This window comes from Schistocerca americana, chromosome 5 (assembly GCF_021461395.2).
Source record: "Schistocerca americana isolate TAMUIC-IGC-003095 chromosome 5, iqSchAmer2.1, whole genome shotgun sequence".
Classification (NCBI taxonomy): domain Eukaryota; kingdom Metazoa; phylum Arthropoda; class Insecta; order Orthoptera; family Acrididae; genus Schistocerca; species Schistocerca americana.
The window spans coordinates 562,616,570-562,631,443 of record NC_060123.1 but is presented as its reverse complement, the minus strand read 5'-3'; the positions used below and the strand labels follow the sequence as shown (position 1 = coordinate 562,631,443).

At 40.9% G+C, this 14,874-nt stretch overlaps 1 protein-coding gene across 2 annotated transcripts in view; it reads left to right on the top strand.

The window, feature by feature from the left end:
* Positions 1–14,874, top strand: part of LOC124615396 — a 244,114-nt gene that overhangs the window by 203,808 nt on the left and 25,432 nt on the right. The window contains exon 12 of one of the 2 annotated variants that reach the window (XM_047143226.1): positions 409–468. The exons of the other annotated variant lie outside the window; for it this stretch is intronic. Coding sequence (XP_046999182.1) covers positions 409–468 — 60 coding nt within the window. The remainder of the gene's footprint in view (positions 1–408; positions 469–14,874) is intronic. 2 annotated transcript variants of the gene reach the window in all.

Below are 14,874 nucleotides of genomic sequence, written 5' to 3'. Positions count from 1 at the left end.
TAGGTTAGTTAGGTTTAAGTAGTTCTAAGTTCTAGGGGACTTATGACCTAAGATGTTGAGTCCCATAGTTCTCAGAGCCATCTGAACCATCAGCATTGTGAACAATTAAGTGGTGTTTTCCATGCACAGGTGAGATGAGTAACATTGTGTCATGAATTTTACTCAGGACATTAACGACACTGCAACCACCGTAAGGAATAAATAAAAAATTAAACTAGTCTGCATCAAAACTGTTTCCTTTGGAAATGCTGAAATCCCTTTTGAAACACAGTCTACATGTTTGTAAATAAATATTTGACTGGAAGCTATTTTTCACAAGTATACACAAGCAATTTGACAATATTGAAAGATAATTAAATTTCATTGTGTGTATTTGTTTATTTGAAAATTGTTTATTAAATGTTCTAGCCACCTTCATATGGGACATAGGCTGCAGTGTGGAACATACTGACATTGGTTGGCAACATGGTTGGTGCAGATCAATTAATTAAGTAATTTTATTTGTGTGTTCTGTGAATTATAATTGCAAACTCTAAATATGATGTGTAACAAGTCGGTTTTACATTGATAATAGACATTCTCTCCTAAAACATGTGCACGCACACGCCGACACACACACACACACACACACACACACACACACACACACCTGTCAGATCACATGATTCTGTGCATCCACAGTGGTCAATAACAGTTGTTTTTGGTTGCATTTTGTGCACATTCCACAGCCACAGATTGTTTTTAAACATGCTGAAAATTGGTGCCTTCAAAAATGGATGGAGGAAGTTGTGAATATTTCAGTTGAGTCAAGGCCACTGTAACATGTTCGAGAGAGAGCTTCAACATTTTCTGTGACAACAGGTACATTAAAAAAAGGGGGGCTGGGCTGGAACTTAATCCTAGTCCCAGTCTTTCATGGTCACTACATTACCAGCTGCACTGTTTGTACATATCTCATAAACTAAGTAAGTTTGAATTTATCAGTTATTTCCTTGGATAGCTTCAATGCTCATACTAAACAGACATTTCAAATTCACGCAATAAATGGAAATGAAAAGAGTCGTCGTTTGTCTAAATAGTTGGAGAAATTTTTATTCACACCCATATCTTTGCACTTAATAAAAATATGGTTCCACTTTTAACCACTAACATGCCATTACCTCACATTTTATTGTAGCAGATCATATTACAATGACATATTTATCTATGCATTGGTGACCTCAAATAGCACAATTTCGTTGCATGGAACTTCTAATACATAAACCACCAAATAACATGCTTAGGGTTCAGAGTGATTTAATTGGGGTGAGGGAGTTGCTTCAACGGTCTTCTGGCCAGTTTGATGCGACTTGCAGTGAATTCGTTTCCCATGCCAGCCACTTCATCTCAGAGTAGCACTTGCACTCAATGTCCTTAATTATTTGTTGGATATATTCCAACCATGATGAGATGCCTTGATAGCTTGATATTTATGTTGTGACTCGCCGATCATTCAAAGCGCCACCGCGCAATTACGCGCGTCCTCTACATGCGGCACTGTCTGCCAGCCATGCAGCAGGTGCGTCACCTAAGCGGCCAGCCGAGCTGCGGCCGCTAGACTGGGACTCAGTGCTCATTCAAATGCTAACGTGTACACATGTCTTGCTTGTCAAATTACTCTGTGACTTATATGTGTTGTGTCGTTCTGAAATATATGTGTTAAACTTGACGTTATAACAATTGGCAACGAGGTAGTGGATTTTTCCTTTTCACCGTTGACCCACAGGGTTCCATGGCTACTGCCGAGGAACTATTGCAAAATCTCCTTGGACAGCAAATGCTTCTAACAGCGTCAAATGCGGTGCATTTCTCGTCGTTGGCTATACCTCCTTTTCCTCCTTACGACAAGACGGCGGAAGACTGGTCTGATTATGAAAAACGTCTTCGACAGCACTTCTTGGCATTTCATGTCACGGACGAACAACCGTGTAAGTCTCTGTTCCTTTCCTGGATTTCACCTCAAATGTATCGGTTGTTGTTGCAATTGGCTCCTTTGAAGGATCCTGCGTCTTTGTCCTTTGCCGAAATGTGCTCACTTCTGTCTGTCTATTTTCAAAAGCAAACGCATGTGGTAGCCTCTCGTGTTGCCTTTTATCATTGTCAAAAACAGCCACATCAATCCTATCGCGCTTGGGCTGCTGAACTTCACGGCCTCAGTCGAAAGTGTCAATTTGTTACTGACGTTCACAAAGAATCCTATGCCGATTCCATGGTACGGGATATTATTATCCGGTCGGCGCCCGACAAAGAAGTTCGGCAACGTGCCCTTCAGTTGGCGAATCCGACTCTAGATAAAGTTCTCTCCATTGCGCAGTCTTTTGAAATTTCTCTCGCCGCTGGGGCGCAAATAGAGGTGTGGGGTGATGTTGGGGAAATACAACCTCTGTGCGCTGTTGACGACACGTGCGGCGCGTCCCCGCCGGCCGACGTGGCCACAGTGCGCTCCCACGCGCAGCCTGAGCCTAGCCGTAAACAACCCGCTAAGAAACTGCAGCAAAACCCCCGGCAACTTCCTTCATGTCCGCGGTGTTTTACGAAACATTCACGCGAGGATTGTCCCCAACGTTGGGCTGTGTGTCACAATTGCAAAAAGAAAGGTCATGTGTCTTCCTTTTGCAAATCTGACCGTATACGTGATGTTCATGAACATGACGCTGATTCTGATTCTGTGTTGTCTGTCAATTGCACTTCTTCCCTTTCAGGGAAGTTATTCCTCACTGTCCAAAGCCTTAGTCGAGATGTTCGCATGCAAGTGGATACTGGTTCTGCTGCCACTATAATTAATTCTCAGACGTATCTTCAGTTGGGTTCTCCACTCCTGTCACCTGTCACTCGGCAATTACGGACGTACAATAAACAGAAGATTCCTCTCTTGGCACAGTTTAATGCTGAGGCATCTTACAAATCTGTCGTTCGCACTGTTCCCATATTTGTGGTCGACCAGAGCAACGCAGAAAATCTTTTTGGTTTCGATGCCTTTTGCGTTTTTGGGTTCTCCATAGATGACTCTGTCAATATTGTCTCTGATGCTATTCCTTAAGCTCAACTGGATTCCTTGTCGACGATATTTTCGTCCCTTTTTTCTCCTGGATTAGGCCATGCAAACGACTTTGAAGCTCATATCACGCTCAAACCCACTGCTTGCCCTAAGTTTTTTCGGGCTCGACCCATTCCTGTGGCCCTTCGTGATCGGGTAAAACGGGAGTTAGATCGTCTCACTACTTCAGGGGTCTTGCTTCCTGTCACTTCCAGTGAGTGGTCCTCTCCTGTCATTGTCGTTGCTAAGCCAAATGGTGATATTCGTCTCTGTGGCGATTTCAAAGCCACTGTAAATGCTCAATGCCTCATCGACACTTATCGTATGCCCCGTCCTGAAGAACTGTTCACTAAACTTGCTGGAGGCCAGTATTTTTCTAAAATTGACCTGTCAGAAGCTGATCATCAACTTCCTCTCGACGCTGCTTCCCGACAGTTTCTGGTCCTTAACAAGCCTTTCACACACAAAGAGGACACTAAAATGAATTTACTCTTTCTGCAGCCAAAGCACTGCTTATCTGCTTATGACAGCCGTTGTTTTGCCTAGGCTGTAAATCAGCAAATGACCAGAAACAACCATAATAAGAGCATAGCATGACATAGCACAAATATACAGAGTACACACACAGGAATTTTAAGTATCTGAACTGTATCAAAAATGCCAAGTACCATTAGTTTCTCCCAAGAGCACTGGGACAGCTCAGAGGGCACATCATTGCTGCTGCAGTGACCATTCATATCAGCAGCTAAAGGAAACAAGTGTGAGTAAGACGCTTACACTGAGGGTTCCATACAAACTTAATTACGTATGTATACAGTTCATCCATCCTGGGAATCGAAAATCTCAATGACTTTTGCCTGTTATTGACATCGATACTGGCAAGAATTCCAAGACCGTATGAAAATATCTGACTAGTATTTTATCCGTATTCAGCCACTGTATTTGTGTTTATCGTAATAAATAGCAACCAGATCCAGAAAAGAAATTTTATTTCCTTAAGGAAATAAAGTTTCTTTTGGGGAACTGGTTGCTGATTATTTCAATAAATTCTTCAGACTAGCCTGGACATACAAAAAGAAGCAAGCAGGGGATTTCAGTTTATATTAGAGAGGGAGAAGATTTAAGAAAACATTTTTATTTACTTGCTAAAACATGACTACAATCTACATTTTATATTTGCATGCAGTAATGTTCGTCTATTACGCTTTCGATGGATGATGATGATGCAATGTATGTTCAAATGGCCAAAGATATTTTTATGTGATGTAATTAAAATTTAAGAAGTTTCACATTTTTTACTTTATTTGTACTGTGAAATCTTACTCCTTGCCGAATTTTATGATTTTAGGTGAACAGGAAATACCCTATGGGTTTTATAGATTGCAAGTATCTAAGTATGTGACACAAATAACCAAAACTTTTGATTGCATTGACTTAGAAGCTTTAATTTTTCTATGCCACCAAGGCACCATACAACCTAGTATACAACATAAATCTGAACTTGATATGCGTAACTGTCCCAGACAAAAAGGGTCTTAACAGACAGATGGACAAACAGACAGGCGGATAAAATAAAAAAAAATAAGACAAAAAAACAATTTTTTTGTGTTATATAATTACTAAATAACATTTTTCAGATTTTTTTCGTTTCCTTCTTGACAAATTTCGTGATTCTAGGTCAACGGGAAGCACCCCATAAATTTGATGAGTGGGTTATCGAGTATCAAATTATATGATATTTGACTATCTTTTGATTGAACGACTTAGAAGCTTAAAATTTTTACGTCTTCAAGGGACCATAGACCTTAATATGTGACATAAATTTGAACTTGATATATCCACTCATTCCTGAGAATAATGGTTCTTAACAGTCAGACAGACAGACAGACAGACAGACGAACAACAGCAAAGCGATCATATAAGAGTTCTGTTTTTACAGATGAAGGCATGGAGCCGCAAATGGTGACGTCACGCTACAGATGACTTCCAGCAATCAGGGTTTTAATATAATGAAAAAAAACTATTTCTTACACATACATCATCTAATCACAATTCCTGTAGCAGAGTTCTTAAAACAATTTTTTAATATTGCACGTTTTAGTAACAATAGAACAGTCCCTTGTTTACTACCTGTTGTTGTCACAAAAATGCAAAGTATCTACTGAATGATGAAAACAAACATTTTCCTTGCACAAGGCCCACCTAAGAAAAGAAAAGGTAATGTATTCAGGAACTTCACGGTAGTTGCTAGTTTTATGTGGACAGGTTTTGGATTGAGGACATAGGCTATATACTTGTTAAAACTGACAATGAGATACAAAATGCTATACTGTGAAAAATGTCTGATATTGTTTTATTTCATGTAATTGGATCCAACAACAATAGCAAGGCATTGAAACCAGTAGGTAAATTGTTTCTCTCATCTTGTTTCCCCAGACAAATAATTTTAAACAAGAATTGGATACACACCAATATGTGCTGTTTTGTTTTCTTTCTTGCAGTCACTTTCCATTTTGGAAATTGTTAGGGAATTCAATGTTGCGAGATCCACAGTGTCGAGAGGTGTGCTGATAATAATGTCATGTAGAGGAAGGTGTTAGCAGATGAATGGCGAACACTGACTTCACTTAACACATACAGGAATGCGGAGCAAATTGCCTCTGGCCAGAACACAAATTGTATATGTACAGCTAAAGAACATTCCAGTACAATGATTTTTCCCATTTCTGGATACTCCTAGAAAGTACTCTAACCGTATATAGAAATTAAAATTTTTCAGTTCAGGTGAGTTTTGAACTCACGACCCTCCATGCAACAATCTAGTACCATAACCACCACACTACAGTGACTGCGCTACTTGGCTTCTTCTGCGACATTGCTCCCTTCTTAAGAGAACAGCGTCTTGGTGTTACTTCCTCCTAGTCCGGGAACGAGTCATCGGTCCTGCATACTCCGACTCCCGATGCCTGGCGGTGATCTTCTTAGAACTTCCCCTTGTTGCTGGTTCTTCATTACCTTTCTGCTTGTTGCCTGTTGCTGGAGCTTAGAATTTACCCTGGGTTGCAGGATCCTTATAGGGCTTCATTCGAAGGACGTGGATCATATCTCTGATCTTTTGTCACCTTGTGTCGGGGTCGAAATCTTCAACTTCGTAAGTAACATCAGACAACTGTCTTACAACCTTATAAGGTCCAAAGTAGTGCCTGAGGAGGCTATCAGAGAGACCAACCTTGCAAACAGGAGTGAAGATCCAGACGAGGTCACCAGGCTGGTAAACAACAGGGCAGTGGCTCGTGTCATACCTTCGGCTATTGTTTTCTTGAGCGTGCAGAGTAGAGCCAACTGATGAGCTTCCTCAGTTGTGGTTAACACCTGGCCAATGTAGTCGTCGTCCACGTCATCAGGATATAACAGAAACACAGTGTCCATCATCATCGTCGCCTCATGCCCATGCACCAGGAAAAATGGCGTAAATCCTGTAGTGTCTTGTTGGGTGGTATTGTAGGCAAACGTCACGAAAGGTAGCAGCTCATCCCAGTTGCTCTGCTCAACATTGATGAACATTGATAGCATGTCAGCCAAGTTCTTATTAAGGCATTCAGTAAGCCCATTAGTTTGCGAATGCTAGGCAGTCGTCATGTGATGAGTAATGTTGCAGCGACGGCACAAGATTTGATTGAAATATTTTCCCTCGATCCGTAATTAACGACCTTGGGGCACTGTGTTTTAATACAATGTCTTCCACAATGAATGTGGCTACCTCGAATGCTTCGGCTCTTTTCACGGCTTTTGTAATGGCATAGCATGTCAGATAATCAGTGAAAACAATAATCCATCTATTGCAACTAGCAGACGTTGGAAATCATTCGAGGAGGTCAATTCCAACATGCTGGATAGGCGTTTCGGCTGGTGGAATTGGTATGAGTTGGCCAGGTGGTTTCTGAGGACCTGCCTTTCTTCTCTGGCACTCTCAACAGTGCGACACATAGTCACGGACACTCCTAAATAAACCTGGCCAGAAAAATCTCTTGCGGATCCTATCGAATGTCTTAGTAAATCCTAAATGTGCAGCCTCATGTTTGTCATGAAATTTCCGTAGAACATCTAAGCGCATTTGTTTAGGAATCACTGGTAGCCACCTCTTTCGTCTTGTGTCAAGTTTTTCTTGCAAATTAATCCATCAACTACCTTAAATTGTCATTTCACATCCTCTGACCAATTTAAGGCAAGCATAATTTGAGATATCTTGGTGTCCTTCTGCTTAGCAGAGAGATCCTGGAGTGCAGCGAAACTATCACTATCTTCATCGAAGTCTTCGTGATCTTGCACAGGGCTTCTTGAAAGACAGTCGTCATCTTTGTGTTTTCTTCCACTTTTGTACACTATGGTAATGTCATACTCTTGAAGACGTAGTGCCCACCTGGCGAGTTGCCCTGTTGGATCCTTAAGACCTGTCAACCGACAAAGTGAATGATGGTCTGTAACAATTGTGAATGGCCTTCCATAGAGATACTGTCGAAATTTGCACATGGCCAAGATCACAGCAAGACATTCTCTTTCTGTAGTTGAGTAGTTTCTCTTGGCTTTTGTAAGTGTCGTAAAAGCATAGGCTATAACCTTCTCTTTTCCATCCGAAATATGCACCAGAACAGCACCGATCCCATACCCACTGGCATCTGTGTGTAGTTCTGTAGGTGCTCTCTGATCATACAGACCAAGTACAAGGTCAGTCATCAGAGCTTTTCGCAGCACATCGAAGGAATCTTGTTGATCACAGGCCCAGATAAATTTAGCATCGACTTTTAGCAACTCTTGGAGTGGCCTGGCTTTGATACAAAAGTCTTTGATAAAATGACGGTAATAAGAACACAATCTGAGGAAGCTTCTCACATCTCTAATACTTCTAGGAATAGGAAATTCCGTTATAGCTCTCACCTTTTCTGGATCTGGCCATACACCTTTGTTTGACAAAAGGTGCCCAAGTATTTTGATTTCTTTTGCTCCAAAGAGACACTACTAGCCCAGATAAATTTAGCATCGACTTTTAGCAACTCTTAGAGTGGCCTGGCTTTGATACAAAAGTCTTTGATAAATAGACAGCAATAAGAACACAATCTGAGGAAGCTTCTCGCATCTCTAATACTTCTAGGAATAGGAAATTCCGTTATAGCTCTCACCTTTTCTGGATCTGGCCATACACCTTTGTTTGACAAAAGGTGCCCAAGTATTTTGATTTCTTTTGCTCCAAAGAGACACTACTAGCCCAGATAAATTTAGCATCGACTTTTAGCAACTCTTAGAGTGGCCTGGCTTTGATACAAAAGTCTTTGATAAATAGACAGCAATAAGAACACAATCTGAGGAAGCTTCTCGCATCTCTAATACTTCTAGGAATAGGAAATTCCGTTATAGCTCTCACCTTTTCTGGATCTGGCCGCACACCTTCGTTTGACAAAAGGTGCCCAAGTATTTTGATTTCTTTTGCTCCAAAGAGACACTTTCTTGGATTAAGTTACAGTCCAGCTTGTTAGAGACACTTAAGAACAGCCCTCAGTCTTTTTATGTGTTCATCAAATGTCTCTGAGAAGACTGTAATGTCATCTAAATAACAAAGACACATCTTCCACTTCAGGTGCCTTTGAAGATTGTCCATCATTCATTCAAAAGTTGCTGGTCCATTACACAAATCAAACAGCATTACCTTAAACTCATACGGGCCCTCGGGGGTGATGAATGCAGTTTTCTCACTATCAGGCTCATCTGCTTTAATTTGCCAGTATCCTGAGGACATGTCCGTGGTTGAGAAATACTTAGCCCCCTTCAGACAATCTAGTGTATCGTCAATTCGTGGAAGAGGGTAAATGTCCTTTTTAGTTACCTTATTAAGCTTCCTGTAATCAACACAAAAGCGCCAATTGCCATGCTTCTTTCTGACGAGAACCACTGGTGACGACCATGGGCTCTGCGAAGGCTGAATGATGTCATTATTTATCATTTTCTCTACCTAGTCGTGAATTATTTAATGTTCCATTGCTGACACACTGTACGCTCTCTGGCTTATTGGTTGATGGTCTCCAGTGCTAATCTGGTGCTTCACCATCGATTTGTCTAATTTGATCTTCACCTGTGGATTGAAGCATTCAGAGAACTCTTGAAAAATGGCAAGTAGCTTCCTCTGTTCTGTAGTGAGATCTGGTGATAGTCGAGCTAGAAGATTTTGAATCATAGTGGTAGCACTGATTTCACCCACAGGCTCTGCATGGGAGGTTTCTATGACGCTCAGCTGTTCTGCAATTAACGGCTCAGCATTTGCTGTGCACATGCGTCTTGGAAGCATCTGCGGTTCTAGGCGACAGTTAACTATCCACAATTCACCAAATCCATTCTTAAACAAGACAACAGAGGCCCAAATGACCAAGTTATTCTTCAGTGGTATGCTTCTCTTTTATTCCGCTACAACATCCATGGGCTGATGCATGACAGCTACCTGTCTAGTGCTGACTCCAGGAATGATCACTTCATCCAGCACACATAGTCTCTGCACACTCGTATGCACATCTTCCTGTCCACAGTATCTCATCTCATCTAGCATAATCTTCGAGCGACCACAATCTATAATTCCTTGAGAAGCTTTCAAAAAGTCTCATCCGGGAATGATTTCATGGCTACACTCTTGTAAGATGATGAATTCTAAGGGCTGTGTATGGCCACTTATACCCACACGAATGACACATCTTCTTGTAGGTTTTACATATTTCCCATTAGCCACCTTCAGCAGCGAAGTTTTGCGGTTGACGAATATGGTTTTCTGCAACTGGTAATAGTTGTTGTTGTGGTCTTCAGTCCTGAGACTGGTTTGATGCAGCTCTCCATGCTACTCTATCCTGTGCAAGCTTTTTCATCTCCCAGTACTTACTGCAACCTACATCCTTCTGAATCTGCTTAGTGTATTCATCTCTTGGTCTCCCTCTACGATTTTTACCCTCCACGCTGCCCTCCAATGCCAAATTTGTGATCCCTTGATGCCTCAAAACATGTCCTACCAACCGGTCCCTTCTTTTTGTCAAGTTGTGCCACAAACTCCTCTTCTCCCCAACCCTATTCAGTGCCTCCTCATTAGTTATGTGATCTACCCATCTAGTCTTCAGCATTCTTCTGTAGCACCACATTACGAAAGCTTCTATTCTCTTCTTGTCCAAACTATTTATCGTCCATGTTTCACTTCCATACATGGCCACACTCCACACAAATACTTTCAGAAATGACTTCCTGATACTTAAATCTATACTCGATGTTAGCAAATTTCTCTTCTTCAGAAACGCTTTCCTTGCCATTGCCAGTCTACATTTTATACCCTCTCTACTTCGACTATCATCAGTTATTTTGCTCCCCAAATAGCAAAACTCCTTTACTACTTTAAGTGTCTCATTTCCTAATCTAATTCCCTCAGCATCACCCGATTTAATTTGACTACATTCCATTATCCTCGTTTTGCTTTTGTTGATGTTCATCTTATATCCTCCTTTCAAGACACTGTCCATTCCGTTCAACTGCTCTTCCACGTCATTTGCTGTCTCTGACAGAATTACAATGTCATCGGCGAACCTCAAAGTCTTTATTTCTTCTCCATGATTTTTAATACCTACCCCAAATTTTTCTTTTGTTTCCTTTACTGCTTGCTCAATATACAGATTGTATAGCATCGGGGAGAGGCTACAACCCTGTCTCACTCCCTTCCCAACCACTGCTTCCCTTTCATGCCCCTCGACTCTTATAACTGCCATCTGCTTTCTGTACAAATTGTAAATAGCCTATCGTTCCCTGTATTTTACCCTTGCCACCTTTAGAATTTGAAAGAGAGTATTCCAGTCAACATTGTCAAAAGCTTTCTCTAAATCTACAAATGCTAGAAATGTAGGTTATCCTTTCCTTAATCTATTTTCTAAAGTAAGTCGTAGGGTCAGTATTGCCTCACGTGTTCCAATATTTCTACGTAATCCAAACTGATCTCCCCCGAGGTTGGCTTCTACCAGCTTTTCTATTCGTCTGTAAAGAATTCGCGTTAGTATTTTGCAGCTGTGACTTTTTAAACTGATAGTTCGGTAATTTTCACATCTGTCGACACCTGCTTTCTTTGGGATTGGAATTTTTATATTCTTCTTGAAGTCTGAGGGTATTTTGCCTGTCTCATACATCTTGCTCACCAGATGCTAGAATTTTTGTCAGGACTGGCTCTCCCAAGGCTGTCAGTAGTTCTAATGGAATGCTGTCTACTCCCGGGGCATTGTTTCGATTAAGGTCTTTCAGTTCTCTGTCAAACTCTTCACGCAGTATCATATCTCCCATTTCATCTTCATCTAACTCCTCTTCCATTTCCATAGTATTGTCCTCAAGAACATCGCCCCTGTATAGACCCTCTATATACTCCTTCCACCTTTCTGCTTTCCCTTCTTTGCTTAGAACTGGTTTTCCATCTGAGCTCTTGATATTCATGCAAGTGGTTCTTTTTTCTCCAAAGGTCTCTTTAGTTTTCCTGTAGGCAGTGTCTATCTTACCCCTCGTGAGATAAGCCACTACATCCTTACATTTGTCCTCTAGCCATCCCTGCTTAGCCATTTTGCACATCCTGTCGATCTCATTTTTGAGACGTTTGTAATCCTTTTTGCCTGCTTCACTTACTGCATTTTTGTGTTTTCTCCTTTTATCAATTAAATTCAGTATCTCTTCTGTTACCCAAGGATTTCTATTAGCCCTCGTCTTTTTACCTACTTGATCATCTGCTGCCTTCACTATTTCATTCCTCAAAGCTACCCATTCTTCTTCTACTGTATTTCTTTCCCCCATTCCTGTCAATTGTTCCCTTATGCTCCCCCTGAAACTCTGTTCAACCTCTCGTTCTTTCAGTTTATCTAGGTCCCATCTCCTTAAATTCCCAACTTTTTGCAGTTTCTTCAGTTTTAATCTACAGTTCATAACCAATAGATTGTGGTCAGAGTCCACGTCTGCCCCTGGAAATGTCTTACAATTTAAAATCTGGTTCCCAAATCTCTGTCTTACCATTATATAATCTATCTGATACCTTCTGATATCTCCAGGGTTCTTCCATGTATACAACCTTCTTTCATAATTCTTGAAACAAGTGTTAGCTACGATTAAGTTATGCTCTGTGCAAACTTCTACCAGACGGCTTCCTCTTGCATTTTGTAGCCCCAATCCATATTCACCTACTATGTTTCCTTCTCTTCCTTTTCCTACTGTCGAATTCCAGTCGCCCATGACTATTAAATTTTCGTCTCCATTCACTACCTGAATAATTTCTTTTATCTCATCATACATTTCATCAATTTCTTCATCATCTGCACTGCAGAGCTAGTTGGCATTTATACTTGTACTACTGTAGTAGGCGTGGGCTTTGTGTCTATCTTGGCCACAATAATGCATTCACTATGCTGTTTGTAGTAGCTTACCCGCACTCCTATTTTTTTTTTATTCATTATTAAACCTACTCCTGCAGTACCCCTATTTGATTTTGTTTTCTTAACCTTGTATTCGCGTGACCAAAAGTCTTGTTCCTCCTGCCTCCAAACTTCACTAATTCGCACTATATGTAACGTTAACATATCCATTTCCCTATTTAAATTTCCTAACCTACCTGCCCGATTAAGGGATCTCACATTCCATGCTCCGATCTGTAGAACGCCAGTTTTCTTTCTCCTGATAACGACGTCCTCTTGAGTCGTCCCCGTCCGGAGATCCGAATGGGGGACTATATTACCTTCGGAATATTTTACCCAAGAGGAAGCCATCATCATTTAACCATACAGTAAAGCTGCATACCGTCTGCTTTCAGCCGTTCGCAGTACCAGCCCAGCAAGGCTTTTTTGGTTAGTATTACGAGGCCAGGTCAGTCAATAATTCAGACTGTTGCCCCTGCTACCACTGAAAAGGCTGCCGCCCCTCTTCAGGAACCACACGATTGTCTGGCCTCTCAACAGATACCCCTCCGTTGTGGTCGCACCTACAGTGCGACTATCTGTATCATTGAGGCACATAAACCTCCCCAACAACAGCAAGGTCCATGGTTCATGGGGGGGGGGGGGGGGGGGGGGGGGGGTTGTTTGTAGTAACAATAAACAGGGCTCAAAGCCCTCATACATTCAAATATGTTGAAATTGATTTACAATCATAATGTCTTTAGTGTGATCAGTCGTACACTGAGGTGACAAAGGTCATGGGATAGTGATATGCGCATATAAAGAGGCAGTAGTATTGTATAAAGATGAACAGAAAATACAGTTGTGTTAATATTTGTTCTTATCTGCTGATTAATTGTGGAACCACAACAAAACAAACTCACATGGTAGATGAATGAAACCTTAGATAATGGTCTGTGGAACACACAAATTAAATTAAACTAAACTTCAGTGCTCTGCGGCCTGCAGTTTAAAGGGTATTGAAGCTTATACCCATAATCTGTGTCTACATCCCATGAAGACACTGAATGTGTTGTTTTTTTTTGTAAACCTCATGGTTCCAGATGAAATATTACTGTTTAACACATCATATTCAGGTAGCGCACCCATTTCTTCCTTTAAATGATGTAAGTTTCTTATAAAAAACCTAGAGAAAGTTTGTCCAGACTAAGTATAAAAATTAAACTATAGCTCACATTCAGATTTTTTAATGTTCAGAAATGTACAAAAAGTGATTTGATTGACATAATGAAACCTTCCAACAGAGTTCAGGATTACATTTGGATGATATTGACTTCTTGCCTCAATACTTCAGCTCACAACTGAGCAGTCATCTTCACATGATTATGCCTTTAAAACTTCAAGTTACACACAAAGAAACCTTTTTGAAATGACATCAATCTGTATTTATCACCAACTTTCATTACTTAACAATGCCCCTTGGACTATTTTCCTGAACTGTGGGATTCATTCCAAATCCACTGTGCAAACACGTCAGAGATATCACGAACAAATTCAGCAAATTTATTTCAGTGTCTTTGTGAATTAAATGCTTCAGAGACTGATTTTCATAATGAAAATGAGGTTGCTGCCATCCTTATGTTTATGTGGCTTGTCTAGTGCACTCCTGTTAAGTGGTTTATTACTGAATGTTTTCATACAGAGAGCGGCAGAAAGATCGGTTTTAAAGTACAAGAAACACAAATGTTAAGAGTGATAAAAATGTTTTATTGGTAATTACAGAATGGTACTAATGGAAATTAAAGAAAATAACATTGGAACAACAGATTTCATCAGTTTAAGATTTGAAGATGACGTCCTCCAAATGGTGCCCTTCTGTGATGAAACACTCTTCCAGTCTCGCACCAAAACTGTCAAAGATCTCCCCTAACATTGCAGGAGACTGGTTGGCGATTTCTTGAGTTATGACCACCTTAAGTTCACTCAGTGTGTGAGGCTTGTGTGTGTAGACTCTTAATTCAAGAAACCCCACAAGAAAAAATCACGAACGCTTAGATTAGGCAAGCATACTGGCCATGCAATATCCCCGAAACATGAGATTACTCAGCCACAAAAAGTCCATCACCTCATTTGTCTGTATGGGCAGTTGAGCCTTCCTGCTGGAACCACATCCTACTGTGCACTAAGCATTTTCTCCGAAGTTCAGGGATCAGGAAGTTTTGTAACATCAACAGATAACATTGCGAATTGACCGTAACAGTTTGACCACCCTCTTCAAAGAAGTATGGCCCAATGACACAACTTTTTGTTACACCACACAGTGACCTTAGAACTATGCAGAAAACGTTCATCAGTTCTTCAGGA